Source organism: Anopheles ziemanni, chromosome 3, assembly GCF_943734765.1.
Source record: "Anopheles ziemanni chromosome 3, idAnoZiCoDA_A2_x.2, whole genome shotgun sequence".
Lineage (NCBI taxonomy): Eukaryota > Metazoa > Arthropoda > Insecta > Diptera > Culicidae > Anopheles > Anopheles ziemanni.
Window position 1 is genome coordinate 67461042 of NC_080706.1, and position 14255 is coordinate 67475296.

Below are 14255 nucleotides of genomic sequence, written 5' to 3' on the forward strand. Positions count from 1 at the left end.
ACGTGTTGACATTATGGTTTCGCACGGGGCCCGAAGGGAGGCAAAGGCGGCGCAGTGCTAATAAATTTGAAATTTTTATTGCATTTCATGTTGTTGTTTCCTGAGATTTTTTGTCGACCTTCCTCTGGCTGGCAACAACTCACATTATGGCAAGCGCAGTTTCGGTCTGGGGTCGGAGAGTGTTACCGAAAGCGGGAAAGCGCCTAGGAAAAGGAATTGGAGTTGGGGATGCGGGGCTAGAAATCCGTTTAAAGAGAGTTTTTATTCGCCCAACTGGTTTCCGGCGGCTTTTCGCCCAAAACAGGAGCTTGTTTGCTTAAAAATATGTTGGTCGTCTGGTTCCGTCGCATTCCTCCAGCAGTCGCGGTCTCTACTAGGAACAAGGGGGTAAATAGATTGCTCTACTACGTGTATATGAAGTGTTCGTAAAGCCGGCGCAAGTCCGTGGAGATTTTGTCCATTGGGGTACGGTGGCCTAAAGTTGGTGGACCCGTGCGGGGCTCAAAACAAGGATTTGATGTGATTTTAGGATGTTATTTTATATTTTTTTCTCGGCTTTTCCGCTCAAAAGAGGCGCGGACGCCGCAGGGATTATGCTCATCGGAACCGGTTGGACTGGCTTATGTCCGCATTCCAGTACCGACCCGTAGTAGCACCGTGTCATCAGCATCTCGCCGGCTCCGGAGCTGGATTCAGTTGTTATTACTATTGTCCGCAGAGCGGGTGTCAACCCGAAGAGCGTCGGATTGTTGTCGGTTATGGTGTTTAACTGCCAGTGTTTTACTTCCCCGTTCCGAGCGGCTCATCCAACGCGTGGCGCACGGATTTAATGAATTTATTTTGCATGTTTTCCCCTCCTCCCTTCTTATGCTATTTCAGTGGAAATCACGATGGTGTGTCATGCGGAAACTATCACCAGTTGCAGGTAAGTGTTTATTCATGTGGGACGTTTGCAGCATTAAAAATATAAGCAGGACTTTTGCCTATAGTCAGTGCAGAGTTTAAGGATTTAAGAATCATTTCTTTTCAAATAAGGATGTTTTTTAATGTTTTTTAAATGAATCTTTACGTGAGTTATTTCATATGAATCTTTCATCTGAGATTCATTCAAATTGATTCTTTGTTCTTTCTTTCAGATTGAATCTTTTGATATTAGAATCTTAAAACGTGATTCTTCATTGTCGTAGATCATGTGAAATACACAACAAATAAAAGTGGGGATCTCTCTTACCATGTTTTGCATTTTTTCTTAACTTGTCTTTTCTTTGAACATTTATTTTTCTTTGGGATTCATGAATCTATCGTTAAAAGATTCATGAATCTAAGAAAATGTAGCAAAGAATCATCCAGATTCATGAAACTGAATCGGAATTAGACAACTCTAATACTTTTAACTATTTAAGTAGATAATTCGGGTTTATCTGAAATGCATCTTCTATTAAACACAAAAAAAAACAATGAAAAACAAATTCGACGTATAAGAATAACTGAAAAAAGGGTAAATAATATGCTAGTTAAAGAAGCAAATAAAATCAATACAAGAATAGTTTCAACAAGAAGAGAACTCAAACACACAACCACTACAATTTTCAAAAACCTCACTAGGGTGTCCTTATTCAAAGATGACATAAAGTCCCCTGGGAAGTCATTAAAATGCTTTCTATGCTGGCTTCGAAACAACTCCAATAGATGACAGTGAATATGAATTTGCAATTAACGTTTCACCTCTGCATCGAGCGAGGGAGGGAGGACATCCGAAAACTTTGCCAACCAATATTGAGCGACAATGCAACAAACCCAGTCCATTTAAAAGCCCTAATGGTAATCCCCGGGAAAATGCTTCTAGGAGTTGCTATTCTTTTGGTTTTTTTTATGAATTCAGGTCCCTGGAGAATGTTGATATTGTGCCTCTCGTCCGTCCTTTTGGAGGGAAAACTTGTTTCTTTCTTTCCAAAATCGGTGGCCTGCCTGGAAAAGTGTACATGTTTTCCATCCCGAGATCGATCCGATGGGGTACGCGACCGACCCGGAACTTCAGTGCATTAAAGGAGCATCGAAACCAATCATGCCCATCGTCATCATCATCAGCATCATCAGCATCGGTTTTCCAACAGCGATTCCTCGCGACGTTGCTGCTTTGGGGAAATTAATTCCAAATTGAGGATATCATGGATTCAATTCTAACTTTCTGGCAACTTCTCCCATAAAAGTTCATCGTCTTGACTTCCCATTTTGTGTATGTGTGTGTGTAGAGGATGGTTTGAGGAACGGAAACATCCTCATCAGCCGCGGATTCGTTAGCTCGCATCCGTCAACCATCCGCACATTGAGCGCAAATGATGCCGCACGAGGCGATGCTGTGCAGACCGATGTCGTAACCACAAACGACGTCTTCGTGGTTCACGCCCAACCAAAACACACACAAAAAGTTGGATAAGAGAAAAGGAGGGAAAGATCACATCGACAAGAAAAAAAAAAAGGAAAAGACAGCGCACCATCATTGAAGGCAGTGATTTATGATGATATGTTGCGCCTCTTGTTATCAAAAGCGACGTAGCGACCGAAAAAGCGACACGCCCGGATATTCCCGTTAGACCGGGCAGACTCCAGGCGATCGAACATCGAAACACCGGCGAACAATATTTCATCCCATTTTCGAAATGTTTGATAACAAAAAAAACGGTGCCATACCACGGGCGGGAAAAAGAAAACCTTCTCGGGGAATTCAAACGCATCAAAACGAAACCGATAGGTGAATGGAGGTCAAACGGTGGGAAATAGCCATTAATCGACGCTATCTTATCTTAAGAAGCCTAGGCTTGGACGGATACCGCTATATAGATTGGGAGATGAGGAATTAACGGAAATTTTAATTTGATTAATTCATTTGTATTTTTAGTACTTTCTCTCCAAATATTGATATTTGAATATTGAATACTTGGTTGTTCTTCAAGGTTTCACCTTGGATTATGTTTTTCATTAAAAAAATTGGTATTATTGGAATGAGTTTAATTTTAAATTAAACTTCCTTCCAATTTTACTTGTTTTCGTTTCCATTTGCATTTCTTGCTTGCTTTTAGAAAAAATCTAAAAATACTCTATGACGTATGTTGTTCAGAAGAACCTGAAAACTTTCAATAAAAACTTTGTCACTCCGGTGAAAAGGAAGGGGAATGACACTACCCTAGTCTAAATCAGTCACAACCATGAAGAATCAGAAACCTTAGAAAAGAAGACAATAAAACTTAACCCATCTTATGTCATCCCGAGTTCCAAACGGGCAACGTAACACACGAACGAGCTCAGTTTTGATGAAATCAAATTTGTCGTCTTTCGATTCCGCCCCGAGATTGTATGGTTTATGGATCGCTCTCTTCCTTTCGGTTCTTTACTTGGAACGGTCCATTTCCTTACGGTGAAGTTGAAGTTGCTGCCAACCGATGACGCCTACGACGCCCGGGAAAGATGATCATCGTTAACGGGCGACATCCGCGGGATAGCGATCCACTTTTTTGGAGGGTTTTCTTCCGGACGGCAAGCCTTTTTTCTGTCTTCCGATGACATCCGCCGATGGTCGGGTTGTTCTCCCTATGCTCCGGGTTTAGCCAAATGGATTTCTTCTGTAAATGCCGGCGAGCTTCTCCAGCCCCGGCAAGCGGGTTTCGCGTTCCGGGTTGAATGGTTAATATGCGTTGTTTTTGTTTTCTCCTCCACGACTTCCCGAGCAGAAGAGAGCTATTTTTAATCGCGTCTCTACCGTTTTCGATTCTGAGGACCCCAGGTGTAGCGTCTTAAAAAAAAGCGAGTCGATCCCTTTAGGTCGCCTAGAACCGGTTGACAAATGGTTTGTACGCCAGGTTCCCCGTATCTCAAGTGCGGGTTCTTTCGTCGCAAACCCACGCACACCAGCTGCCCTGGATTTGAGGGGACTAAGGCGCGTAAACACGACGCTAGGTCAACCCAAGATCACTTCACGGATTTACGAAAGGGTTCTATTTCATTTTCCCCCGGAGTTTCCCCTCTCTTCTGAGGAGTGTATTTCCTGGAGTCCTCAGTTCGAAGGTGTGTTTCGTTGGAATTTTTTGGCAAAATACATCCTGAGTGGTGGGTCCCATGGTTCTCTACTAAGGAACTGAAGCGCGTAATCTTTACCGGAAGGAGGCACGACAAAAAAATATTCTTCTTGGCTCGAGTGAAAAATGGTGTCAAGTTAGAAGAAACGCTTTCAAACGACCTTTTTCCATCGGCGGAAGTCGGCAGTGTTCCGGCTCCCCCCGAGCACCAAACAAAGAAAAAAGCCATTGTTCGGGGTTCGATGGTCGATTTTTCATCCACCTCCTTTAGGTCCCATATTTGTCCATCCCCCGGGCCGTTCTTGTTGCTTCACCCCCGGTTCCGATAATGGATGTTATGGTTGCCCTTGACGAATGGTTGTGCTACTCGGGGTACCACATGTGCCCCGCTTCTTCTGACCCGGGGCAGAGGCTCGTTCGCAAATCATCATGTAAACTCATTTCCATATATCCTTCCGCAAACCGGAGGACTCAGCTGAGGTGTAATACGGGTTAACGTCCCCGGCCTGTGAGTTAGTGCTGGTGCGAGCGAGGAGTTCCTTTTTTCGCCCCTTCGTTGAACATACATCCTTTCCCCATCCACACCCACACACGCACAATGCTTAATGATCCACTCCTAAACTCGGGCTCGCGCTGTAATGGGCAAATGATTCGTTGATTTATTTATTTTCCATTAAAACGAACGTCGTTATGTCGCCGTCGGGGCGCAATAAATGGCATTTGATTATTTGCTCATTTCTCGTGCTTGCACTCCACGGTGGTTTTTTCCTCCGATTGTCTGCTAGTTATTTTCAAATTTAACTCAAACAGGGATTTTGAGGGTTGGAGTGTATTTAACGTTGTTTTGGAACATTTGAATATAGGTAATAAAATTAAATCATGAAAGCAGGACACATTTTAAAGCCTTCTTTGAGAATATGTTTCATAATAAATGTTTTACTAAAACCCCTTTTACCCTTTGAGGGCGGTGCATACACATTACGTTAGCTGTGTAGATTAGCAGAATAATGTCATTAAATGGATTATGTTTTCCCATTACACACTCCTGGCGCCGTGAAATCCACTACGGCGTCGCGGAAATCGGACACGCAAATCGCATCTCTCGTTCGATGGCTTCATTTTTCCGCGAATCGATTAATTTAGCATTCAACCGCCATGTGGCGGACGCAACCCCCTGCCGAGGGGTTGAGAATTAGCGTGAGATAAAAGCTTGTCGATGCTCAACTGTGGGACTTTTGTACATCGACGCCTCCTCTCCACTCCACAACCAACGACCATCTGCATGCCGACAATCCGGATCCGTAAACATGGCGGTGTCGGGTGGATTGCATAATTAACAAATTATACAAATAATTGCATAAATTGGCAACATTCAGTGCCACACCATTTTTAACCCCTTTTCCGTGTGTGGGTGGGGTTTGGCGGGGATGGCAGGGGAAGATCGATTGGCGATGTTCGGTATCAATGTTGTGTACGGGTGGTTTTTTGTTTATTTTGTGTGCCGTTTATCTTTTACAGTACGTGTCAAACAATGTTTTCTAGTATGAAAAGCTTCATAAGTAAAATGTATAAACAGTTTTTGATGCAAATTATAAATTTTGGACAACATCTTACGAACGCATTTAATTTTACAACACAGTTTACTTTTTTTATTTGTGTTTTCACTATTCGCACGAAAATATACAGCACAATTTGAAGCAAATTTTCGTTTATAACTGTACGTAAAACGCATGGATCGTGTCAAACAACCGTCGGAGTGCCAACGTTTGATGTTTTTCACCGACTCCCTCCCGGAAGTGCGCGCACCCGGCTGCACATTCAACATTCTCGATCTGAAATCAGTGGAAAATACGGGATAACCGAACCAAATAAAACAAAAGAAAAACTGGCAGGAAATATCAGATCGGAATGACTCAAACCAACGTTGCATACTGGAGCAGCAAACTGAAAGCATAACTGCATCACCGTTTATGGAATGTTTTCATTTGCTGCTCGGTCCCACGGAAACGATGCAGCCGATTATCATGTGTGCCGGTTTCGATTTAATTTAAATTAAAATGCAATTTATCGCGTTCGAGCGTGTGAGGGAATGGTGAAATGAAGAAAAAACAAATGAATAGAACAACAGTTCAAAAACAACATTCACAGTTCATACCGAAACGAACTTGCAGCTGCCGGTTGGGAAAAAGATGTGAAATTGACCAAAGGTCCGGAAAAATTGCGATGTAACCTAACGATATGTAAAGTAAAAGAGCCAAAAGAAAAAAAAATAAGTGAAGAAAACAAATTTCATGTTTTTACAATATTGTATTCAAAATAATGATACATCATGAACTCATGTTCGGTTATTTCGTGGAAGGGAAACGGGTTTGCTCTTTACTTTTGCATTGTTTCGTTTTACTCTAAAGCTCAAATGTTAGATTCACAATCTGAAAAGTAAATAAATAAAAGAGTCCTTATTCAACGATGCAGCAGTAACTAAAAAGTTAGTTCAACATTTCATTTGAAGAAAGTAAATTGTCCGTTCTACTTTATTTTCTTATCTACTCTTACAACCAAGTCCTAAATAAATTGTCCATTCTACTTTCTTTTCTTTTCTACTCTTTCAACCAAATCTTGTTTAACTACTAAAAAATGAACAAAAATACTTACAATTCCAAAAGTCAAAACGTTGCCGATTGCAAATACTGCAGGAATTACGCTTCTTGTTAAATTATCTGAAACAATAACTTGTTATTTCCCACCGAGTGCCGCAGATATTCGACTTTGATCTCGTCCGAAACGAGCGCTCGTCGTCTATTGGACCGACGCTCATCGAGTGGAACGAAAAACGGATCGTTAGAATGTTGTTAGAGAGGCCTACGCTTGGCTTCACAGTGCGAAATGGACTCAATGCCGGGAGGCAAAATGTGGTGTTTTTTAATTTTTTTTTCCTCTCCACCCTTCTCTGGTATCCTTTCGACCAAGGACCGCCAAAAATTTGAAAACATTTCCTGGAAGGCCACCGGAACGCTTTCAACCAACCGGTCGGGAGTCCCTTGCAAAAACCACAACATTCAATTTGAACACAAATTGTCCATGCCCGGCGTCGTCACCGAACGTTGAGTTCCGAGCGAGGTGGAGGGAGAGGGGAGGGGTTTGAACGAAAGAAAGAAAGCACTGTTTTCCACGAATGAACGGAGTATTGGAAACATTTTCACCGTTTTTCGCTTCCGCCTGATTGCTCATTCACAAAACCGTGGGGCACCCGTTTTTCCCGGGCCACTTTCCCGAAAACCCCGGGGAAAACCCTCGCGTGGATACTGTCAGCGTACCATTTTCCTACTTTCGGGTACCTTTTGAACCGGGGGAAATTTTCAGCAAAAGGCAACCATCCCGAACGACCGTGTCCCGATGGATGAGTTCGTTTTCCCGGGGGTTTTTCCCTCACTTCCCACTCGAGGACGCGCGCGCGAACGAACTTCCTGTTTTGTTGCCGCGACTGATGTATTCGGAAAACTCGATCCAGGACGCATTCGGAATCCATATTTCCGTAGCCGGACGATGATGATGATGATGATGGTGGTGGTGGTGGTGATGCTGATGGCGTCGAAGTTACGAACGCGTACGATGCGATGTGGCTCATTTTCACAGCTCACTTCCGCTTTTCGTTTTTGATTTTATCGCGTCGAAGCCAGCGATTTGCGGAGATGATATCGAGGAAAACTCGTTCGGAAGGAAAGTTGCAGCCTTCGAGGACTCGCTTGCTCTCTAACCCCCAGCCAACTTCCCCCTTTCCCTCTCACTATCTTTGATAGAATTGTGCCTCATAGACGAATTTTGACGTTGGATGCTTTTTGCAAAATCGTTCGGAATGGCTTTGAAAGATTTTGCTGACAGTTCGTGTGCTGGTTCCGGTTTCTCCGAGTACTAACGAACGGCTATTTTGGACCGGCAACAGATTCAAGTTAAGATATGTTGTTCAGGCTTGGCTCTTTTGAAGCGCCGCCGGACGTGGCTTTTCCCCGGGTGGACATTTTAAGAACAAAGAAAATTGGTCGAACCTTTCAACGGTCGTGAAAAACAAAACTCCAACAATGACTTGGACTTCGTCGGCAAAGCCGCTGACGACGACGATGATGATGATGATTATCTGAATGAAAGGAATAAAACAAACGAATCCGCAACGACGTCGCCGGTTCGCGCTTCACTGCTTTTTAATTTGATTTGTATGTTTGAAGTTTTCGCGAATAATTATGATTATGATTATGGAATTTGCGCTGAAATATTCATCCGTCGGAGTCGCAGGGCGGGTTTTTCCCCGGAATGCCCCGGAGCGGGCCGCAGCGGAAACTCAACCCGGAATGTTGCTTTGTTGTTCGTGCGAGTTATCTTATCTTGCCCCGCGGCTGGAACGGATCGGAGTCGAATTTTTGGGATAAATTTGAATTTTCCTTATCATCATTCCCCCCCAACCTTCTGCTTGGACCTTGCAACCCGCCGCCTGGTTGCGAGCTTTTTCGTGGAAAACCATTTCGCGTTCCGGCTAACTCAACCGTCTTCAGCTGTTGATGGATTTCCCCGCGTTGGGTGGCGGGGCAAGCAACAGGGTCCGCGACCAACTTGAGTTGAGTTTTGAAATGATTTAATTGCTAGCTTGATGTGGGAGGGAGGAACGGTGGCTTCGAAGGACGAAGTTGGCTTTGAAGCTCGCGCCGGAAAACGGATCGCGAGCCCAACGAAAGCCACGGCCCACGCAACAAATGGAAAACTTTTGGCCGGCCTTTGATGTGCTTTGTCCTGCCGCTTTCGTACCGTGTTTCGATTGTAATTGATTGAATTTTCGCTGGAAAGGGCAAAACAAAACGAGGAAACTCGTTACGATCGAAGTGTGACTGAAAAGTGGCATTAATAAAGTAACAGCCTTGATCAATTGGCCTCAAAGGAATTATTAAAAAGACTGTTGCTGTGCGCGTGTATTTTAGAAAAAGTCTACCATCCCAATTTGTATATTTTTAGTCAGAACAAGATATTCTTACGCTTTTCACCTTTCTGAGGAAATTTTATCCGAGCCTATTTTTGGCATAATTTGCGCAAAATATTTCAAAGAAAATCGCATTTTCCCTTAGCGAGATGAAGGTAGTACACCGAAACCGAATAACGTGATTTGTAACTCGAGTGTGTGCAAACATGTTTTTCATCGATTCTGTGACCGTTTCGTCACATTTTTTTGACACAACGAGCGTTCTAAGATATCTTGCCTCATAACAACTTTACGGATGGCATATTTGTTGGCTGCGGCTCTCGATTTCACCTCCCGATTTCAACCACGTTTGTCGCGCCCTCTCACGGCTGGTTAAACATTTACCAAGGATTGATATTTTCAGCAAGCAGCCGGTTCTCAAATGATCGCTAACTTGTTTTTGCTTGTTCGCTGACGAAGTGGAAGAAAGCTACCGGTACGAAAGAAAAGGCATCGATGCGTGAGGGAAAATATATATGACATCTGATACGTTTTATTTGTGACCGGGTTTTATTCCCAGCCCGCAATCGGTCGGCTCTATTTGTGTGAATTGATTTGGAATAAGAAACGGTGGTTTTGTGCCGCTTTGTTTGGTGTTTTTTGGTGGAAGAAGTATCACCTTTGCTTCGTTAAGCGTGTAAAATATAGCTTATTTATTTGATCGAATTTCATCCTAATACTTTATTTAATTTAAGCGTTTTTTATCCTGCTTGACGCGTGTTTTGGTCATAGCGTTTTTTTTGACTTGGCTGACAGCCTTCTAAACCAACACGCATACATATAGGCATACGCTTTGAAAACGCTCTTTGGACGAAACGTGCACGACGCAAGTTTCTGACCGAAAGCACTACACGGGCCTGGAAAAAATACTAAATAATCTCTTTCCATGAATCCGAAGCTAATTCGGAGCGAATCCGGAAAGAATCCGGAGCAAATCCGGAGAGAATCCGTAGCGAATCCGAGGAGAATCCGGAGCGAATTTGGAGCAAATATGGGAGCGAATCCGGAGAGAATCTGGAGCGAATCTGGTGAGAATCCTGAGAGAATCCGGAGCAAATCCGGGAGCCGGGATGTCTGACGAGTCAGGTACCTGGCCTTAAAAAAACTAGTCATTTTATTATTCTTACTGTCTGTTTCTAAATAATGTTTCAATTAAGTTTAAAATGTTCGCATGTTTTAAGATTGCATTTGATTTTCTTTTCTACCCGATTAACATGCCTGTTCGTTAGTGTAACAAAAAAGTTTCTCAAACACGTCTGAGGCAAAAAGAAAAGTTAATTACGAAACATCCTTCCGATGCTAAATCTTCCCCCGTTAAACCCTGCTTCAAAGTAGGAAGCAAAGAGTATCTCGGCTTCCCGTCTTCTGACAGGTGTGTTTTATAGATGGATTTCGAAGTCCCTTGCAGAGGACGGTCGATTACACACGCTGGGGATGGGATTATGCTGGGATGCTGCAAGGAGTGAACTCGTGTCATAAATTCGTCCGCGTACCAACAAGAGTTTCACTTTCCCGCCAGACAAAACATCGCGCACGAGGGATTATGTGTCTTACCGGTGCCATCGGTTACAAACAGGAACCGAATGCCTTCATCCAGAAGGGTGTCGCATTCGATTCACGCGCCTCCCAAGGAAAATTGAAGCTGTTGAGAAGAGAAGTCTCGTCGAAGTGGGGATAGAGAGGTTGTTTGTTTTTCTATGCCCCACTATCCATCTTCAGATAGCCATCCCCCGGGGGCAGCAATTAGTTTAATTTCTAAACCGGGGGGGTTGGATCATCGCGTTAGTGAGCGGGTTTTTCGAGACCGCGCGCACTGTTTGATAACGGGTTTAACGATGGGTAATAAAATTGTTAGTTTTATTGAACACGAACTCTTCGGAGCCCGAAGGAAATTCGGTTTCTTCTTCTATGCTGCCTATGGATTGCTCGCCCGCGCGCAAGCATCGTGGCTTCACGTTTTGAGTGCTTTATGGCTTTATTTTATAAGAACGCCCAGGCCTGCATACATCAAACGATTGTTGAACTTTGCTCCGGCACCTCGCAACCGGTTCATGCCAGTTGGTTATTGAGCCGCGAAAGGCAACATCTGGCCGGCGAGTACTTACGGTATCATCGCTGGTGTTAATGAGGGTTTGTGGAGTTTCTTGACACGGTTTTTCATTCTCGCACTGAAGAGTATTACTTACCCTCGAACAGTTTGGTCGGTTATTCAATATTTGAAGAGATAATTTATTCGCCAAGAATCTATGATTTCCGACATTAAAACGTTCCCAAACGTGTATAATAAATATTGATTTTGGTTTTGCATAACTTGACTCGTGTGAAATAAGCCCCTCAAAACCGGAAAAAAGGAACCGCTCTGCGTTGGATGCGTCGGATGTTGACGCAAAATCACGCCAACTCCACTTACGAACCCCAGTGTGTGGCCTAAAACCACCGCAACCTACGCACCGGAATCGGCCGCACACGTCACTATCTAAACTCACCAGCGGCCCCAAAAACCCCAGAACCGCACTGTGACGGCCCCCGGGGGTGGCGTCGGTTCGCGTTTGCCCCGGAAACATTTGACCACGACGGATTCGTCCCGTTCTGGACCGCCACCACCGCCAGGCTGACGTGTGGCCACGTGAGCCCGCAATTTGAAGTTTGTTTTTCCGGTAGTTTTACGCCCTCCGCTGCGTGTTGCGGTTGTGTATGCGTGAGCTTCGCCAACCAACTGCTCGGAAACATAGGTCCTACGGTACGGTCCGCTCCGGGGGCTTTTCCAGTGGGCTCTCGAGCGTATGGGTGTGTGCGTTGGTTCTTACTTCAGGAGCAACCTAACCTAAGCAAACTATCCGTGCACGCAACGCTCGACTGAAATTAACAAACAATTAATTATATTTTCACACAACCCGAGCAGCAAGCATATAGGGGCCCCCTACATCTGAAAGGCCTTCACCATCAACAAGGACTCGCTCGCTCTCACGTGGGGAAGCCTTCGAATGGTGTTCCGATTGTGCACACACCCGGTTGCGCCCGGACCGGACTATTTACATGTCAAATATCGACAAATACTGCACGGTTGAAGAATTTCAATTTCCAACCCGACTCCGGGAAGGATTCCGGACAAAACCGACCACTCCTGGGGGTGGGGGCGGAACCGCCACGCCTCGGGATATTTGTGATATTTAACGAAATTATTAGAGCCTCTAACGAGTTCGAGCGTCAAGCCGAATTTTCCGACCGAATCCTTCCACGCCATCGACATCCTTTCCTCCAAACCCAAGAGTCTGTCACTTTTGTGTTTAACTTTTGTGGGTGTTCATTAGTTTTCCTAAGCGGCCCACGCAATTTTGAATCAATCCCGAACCCCGTCGGCTTGTCCGGAACTATCCAGCTGGAAAAACGCGGGCAATAGGAATTGGTTTTGCCTTAAAATCCCCGACCCATTGATCCGGCACGCTTGATCCTACGCGTACAAACACTCGAGGCTCAGGGAAAACGGGGATTTTTGTACCGTTCGATTTTGGGAGTTTTGTGCATATGTTCCAAACTGGCTTTTATTAAGCTTTTATTCAGCTCGGTTGAGCTATTAGACCAATTTATCGCAATAATGGGTGACTGCAAATAGCGAAACCGAGATATTTGGGAAATTAGTAAACCAACCGCTCTCACTCCTTTTCGGAAAAGCGTTTTCGGTTTTCCACTGGTCGCATTGGAAAAGTGTTTTACGATCGTTTCTAGAGCGATTGCATGTGAAACGATTCAGTCTGACGGTTGGAAATGGATTGAAAATCAATTTAGAGCGAGCGCCTCTGATTTAGTTCTTATCTATGACCAGCAATATTGCTTGCTATTTAGTTTTAAGGCTCCATAGACGAATGAGCTGCTGTTGCTGTGTTAATTTTTAAAATATAAATAGTAGAATTTTATATTAGTAGAAACATGATATTTAAAATATGAAATTACGAACAGGTTGGCAATAAATAAGGCTTCACCTGTTTAAGATTTTGTGAACTAGATTTTTAAGGTTTCTTTCCGTTTCGTTTCGTTCTGCTAACTTCTTTTTTATTTCGTTGTGCTTACTATATTTTACTATTGGCCAAAACTTCAATTTGAAACATTGCATGGAAAGATGTTATATATTTTATCAAATTAATGGTTTCTCAAAAATATATTACTTTGGTTTACAAAATACTTAGTAAATAGATTTTTTGCAAGGTGGAGAATTAAATCAGTTTTCATATTTCCGTTCTGATTTTCCTATTTCTTATTCCAATTTTGAAATTCTGATCTTTCTTTTTTAAATCTGATTCCATTAGTAAATCCCAATGAAGTGGTACGGGAAGCGAGTTCATTTGATCTATTCATATTTAGACAAATAAATATTCAAACACATCATTTTATTTTGAGGATCAGCTTTCAAATACGATTCCTTACGGAACTTCACGATCCCAAATTGTGGCAGGTAAAGTCACGGACCCTTGTCGCTTACATTGCCGCAAGGAAAACTTTAAATTTATCGCGGCGGACTTTGCGTGGAGATTTTGCGGCAATGTACCGTAACCGCCCGGAGGGTTGGGTTCATGGCTTCCAGTCCGAGTTCACCAGCATTGTCTTCCGGCGTGGTACTTCATTGCGCCATAAAATGCTGCTGTCTCCATAACCTCCCCGGTTTTGATGCGTACCAACGCGTCCTGGTGGCGTGCCTTATGGAGTACCCCCAACGCCCGGAACCTTTCGATCCTTAACCATTCCCAGGATGGATCGGGTAAAGGGTGGTGAAAATTTTCAGATTAATGATTCCAAAACTCGAAACACTTCCCTTTCGTTTATCGGAAAATGGGGGGAGAAGGGGCCGGTTTGCATTTTGAAAAATGGCACTCCGCAAAACCCGTGGCCGCCCCGAGCCAACCCGACCGCCTGTTAAGTCCCGCCGGGGCGATTGGGTTAAGTCCCGACACAACCGACACACTGTGGCACAGGTTTTCCCCCCCTTCCTTATCATTTCCAACACGATTGGGGCCCGGAGGGGACGCACCTTTTGCCAAAATTGTTTGTGTGTGTGTGTGTTTTGGTTTTTTCGCTTGGCGTATTCGGTAAAGTGGTTGTGTTTCCGGTGGCGGCAGCCGGAAACTTGTATCCTTTTATTTTGAGTTAAGCATAAAATACCGCCAACATGGAACTGTTGTCTGCGA

At 44.0% G+C, this 14255-nt stretch overlaps 1 protein-coding gene across 1 annotated transcript in view; it reads left to right on the plus strand.

Moving 5' to 3' along the window:
* The first annotated feature begins 883 nt into the window (after positions 1-883).
* The window catches only part of LOC131285312 (uncharacterized), a 137733-nt gene continuing 124361 nt past the window's right edge, over positions 884-14255 (plus strand). The window contains exon 1 of the mRNA XM_058314167.1: positions 884-925. Within this exon, the coding sequence (XP_058170150.1) occupies positions 901-925 (25 nt within the window). The 5' untranslated portion in view covers positions 884-900. The remainder of the gene's footprint in view (positions 926-14255) is intronic.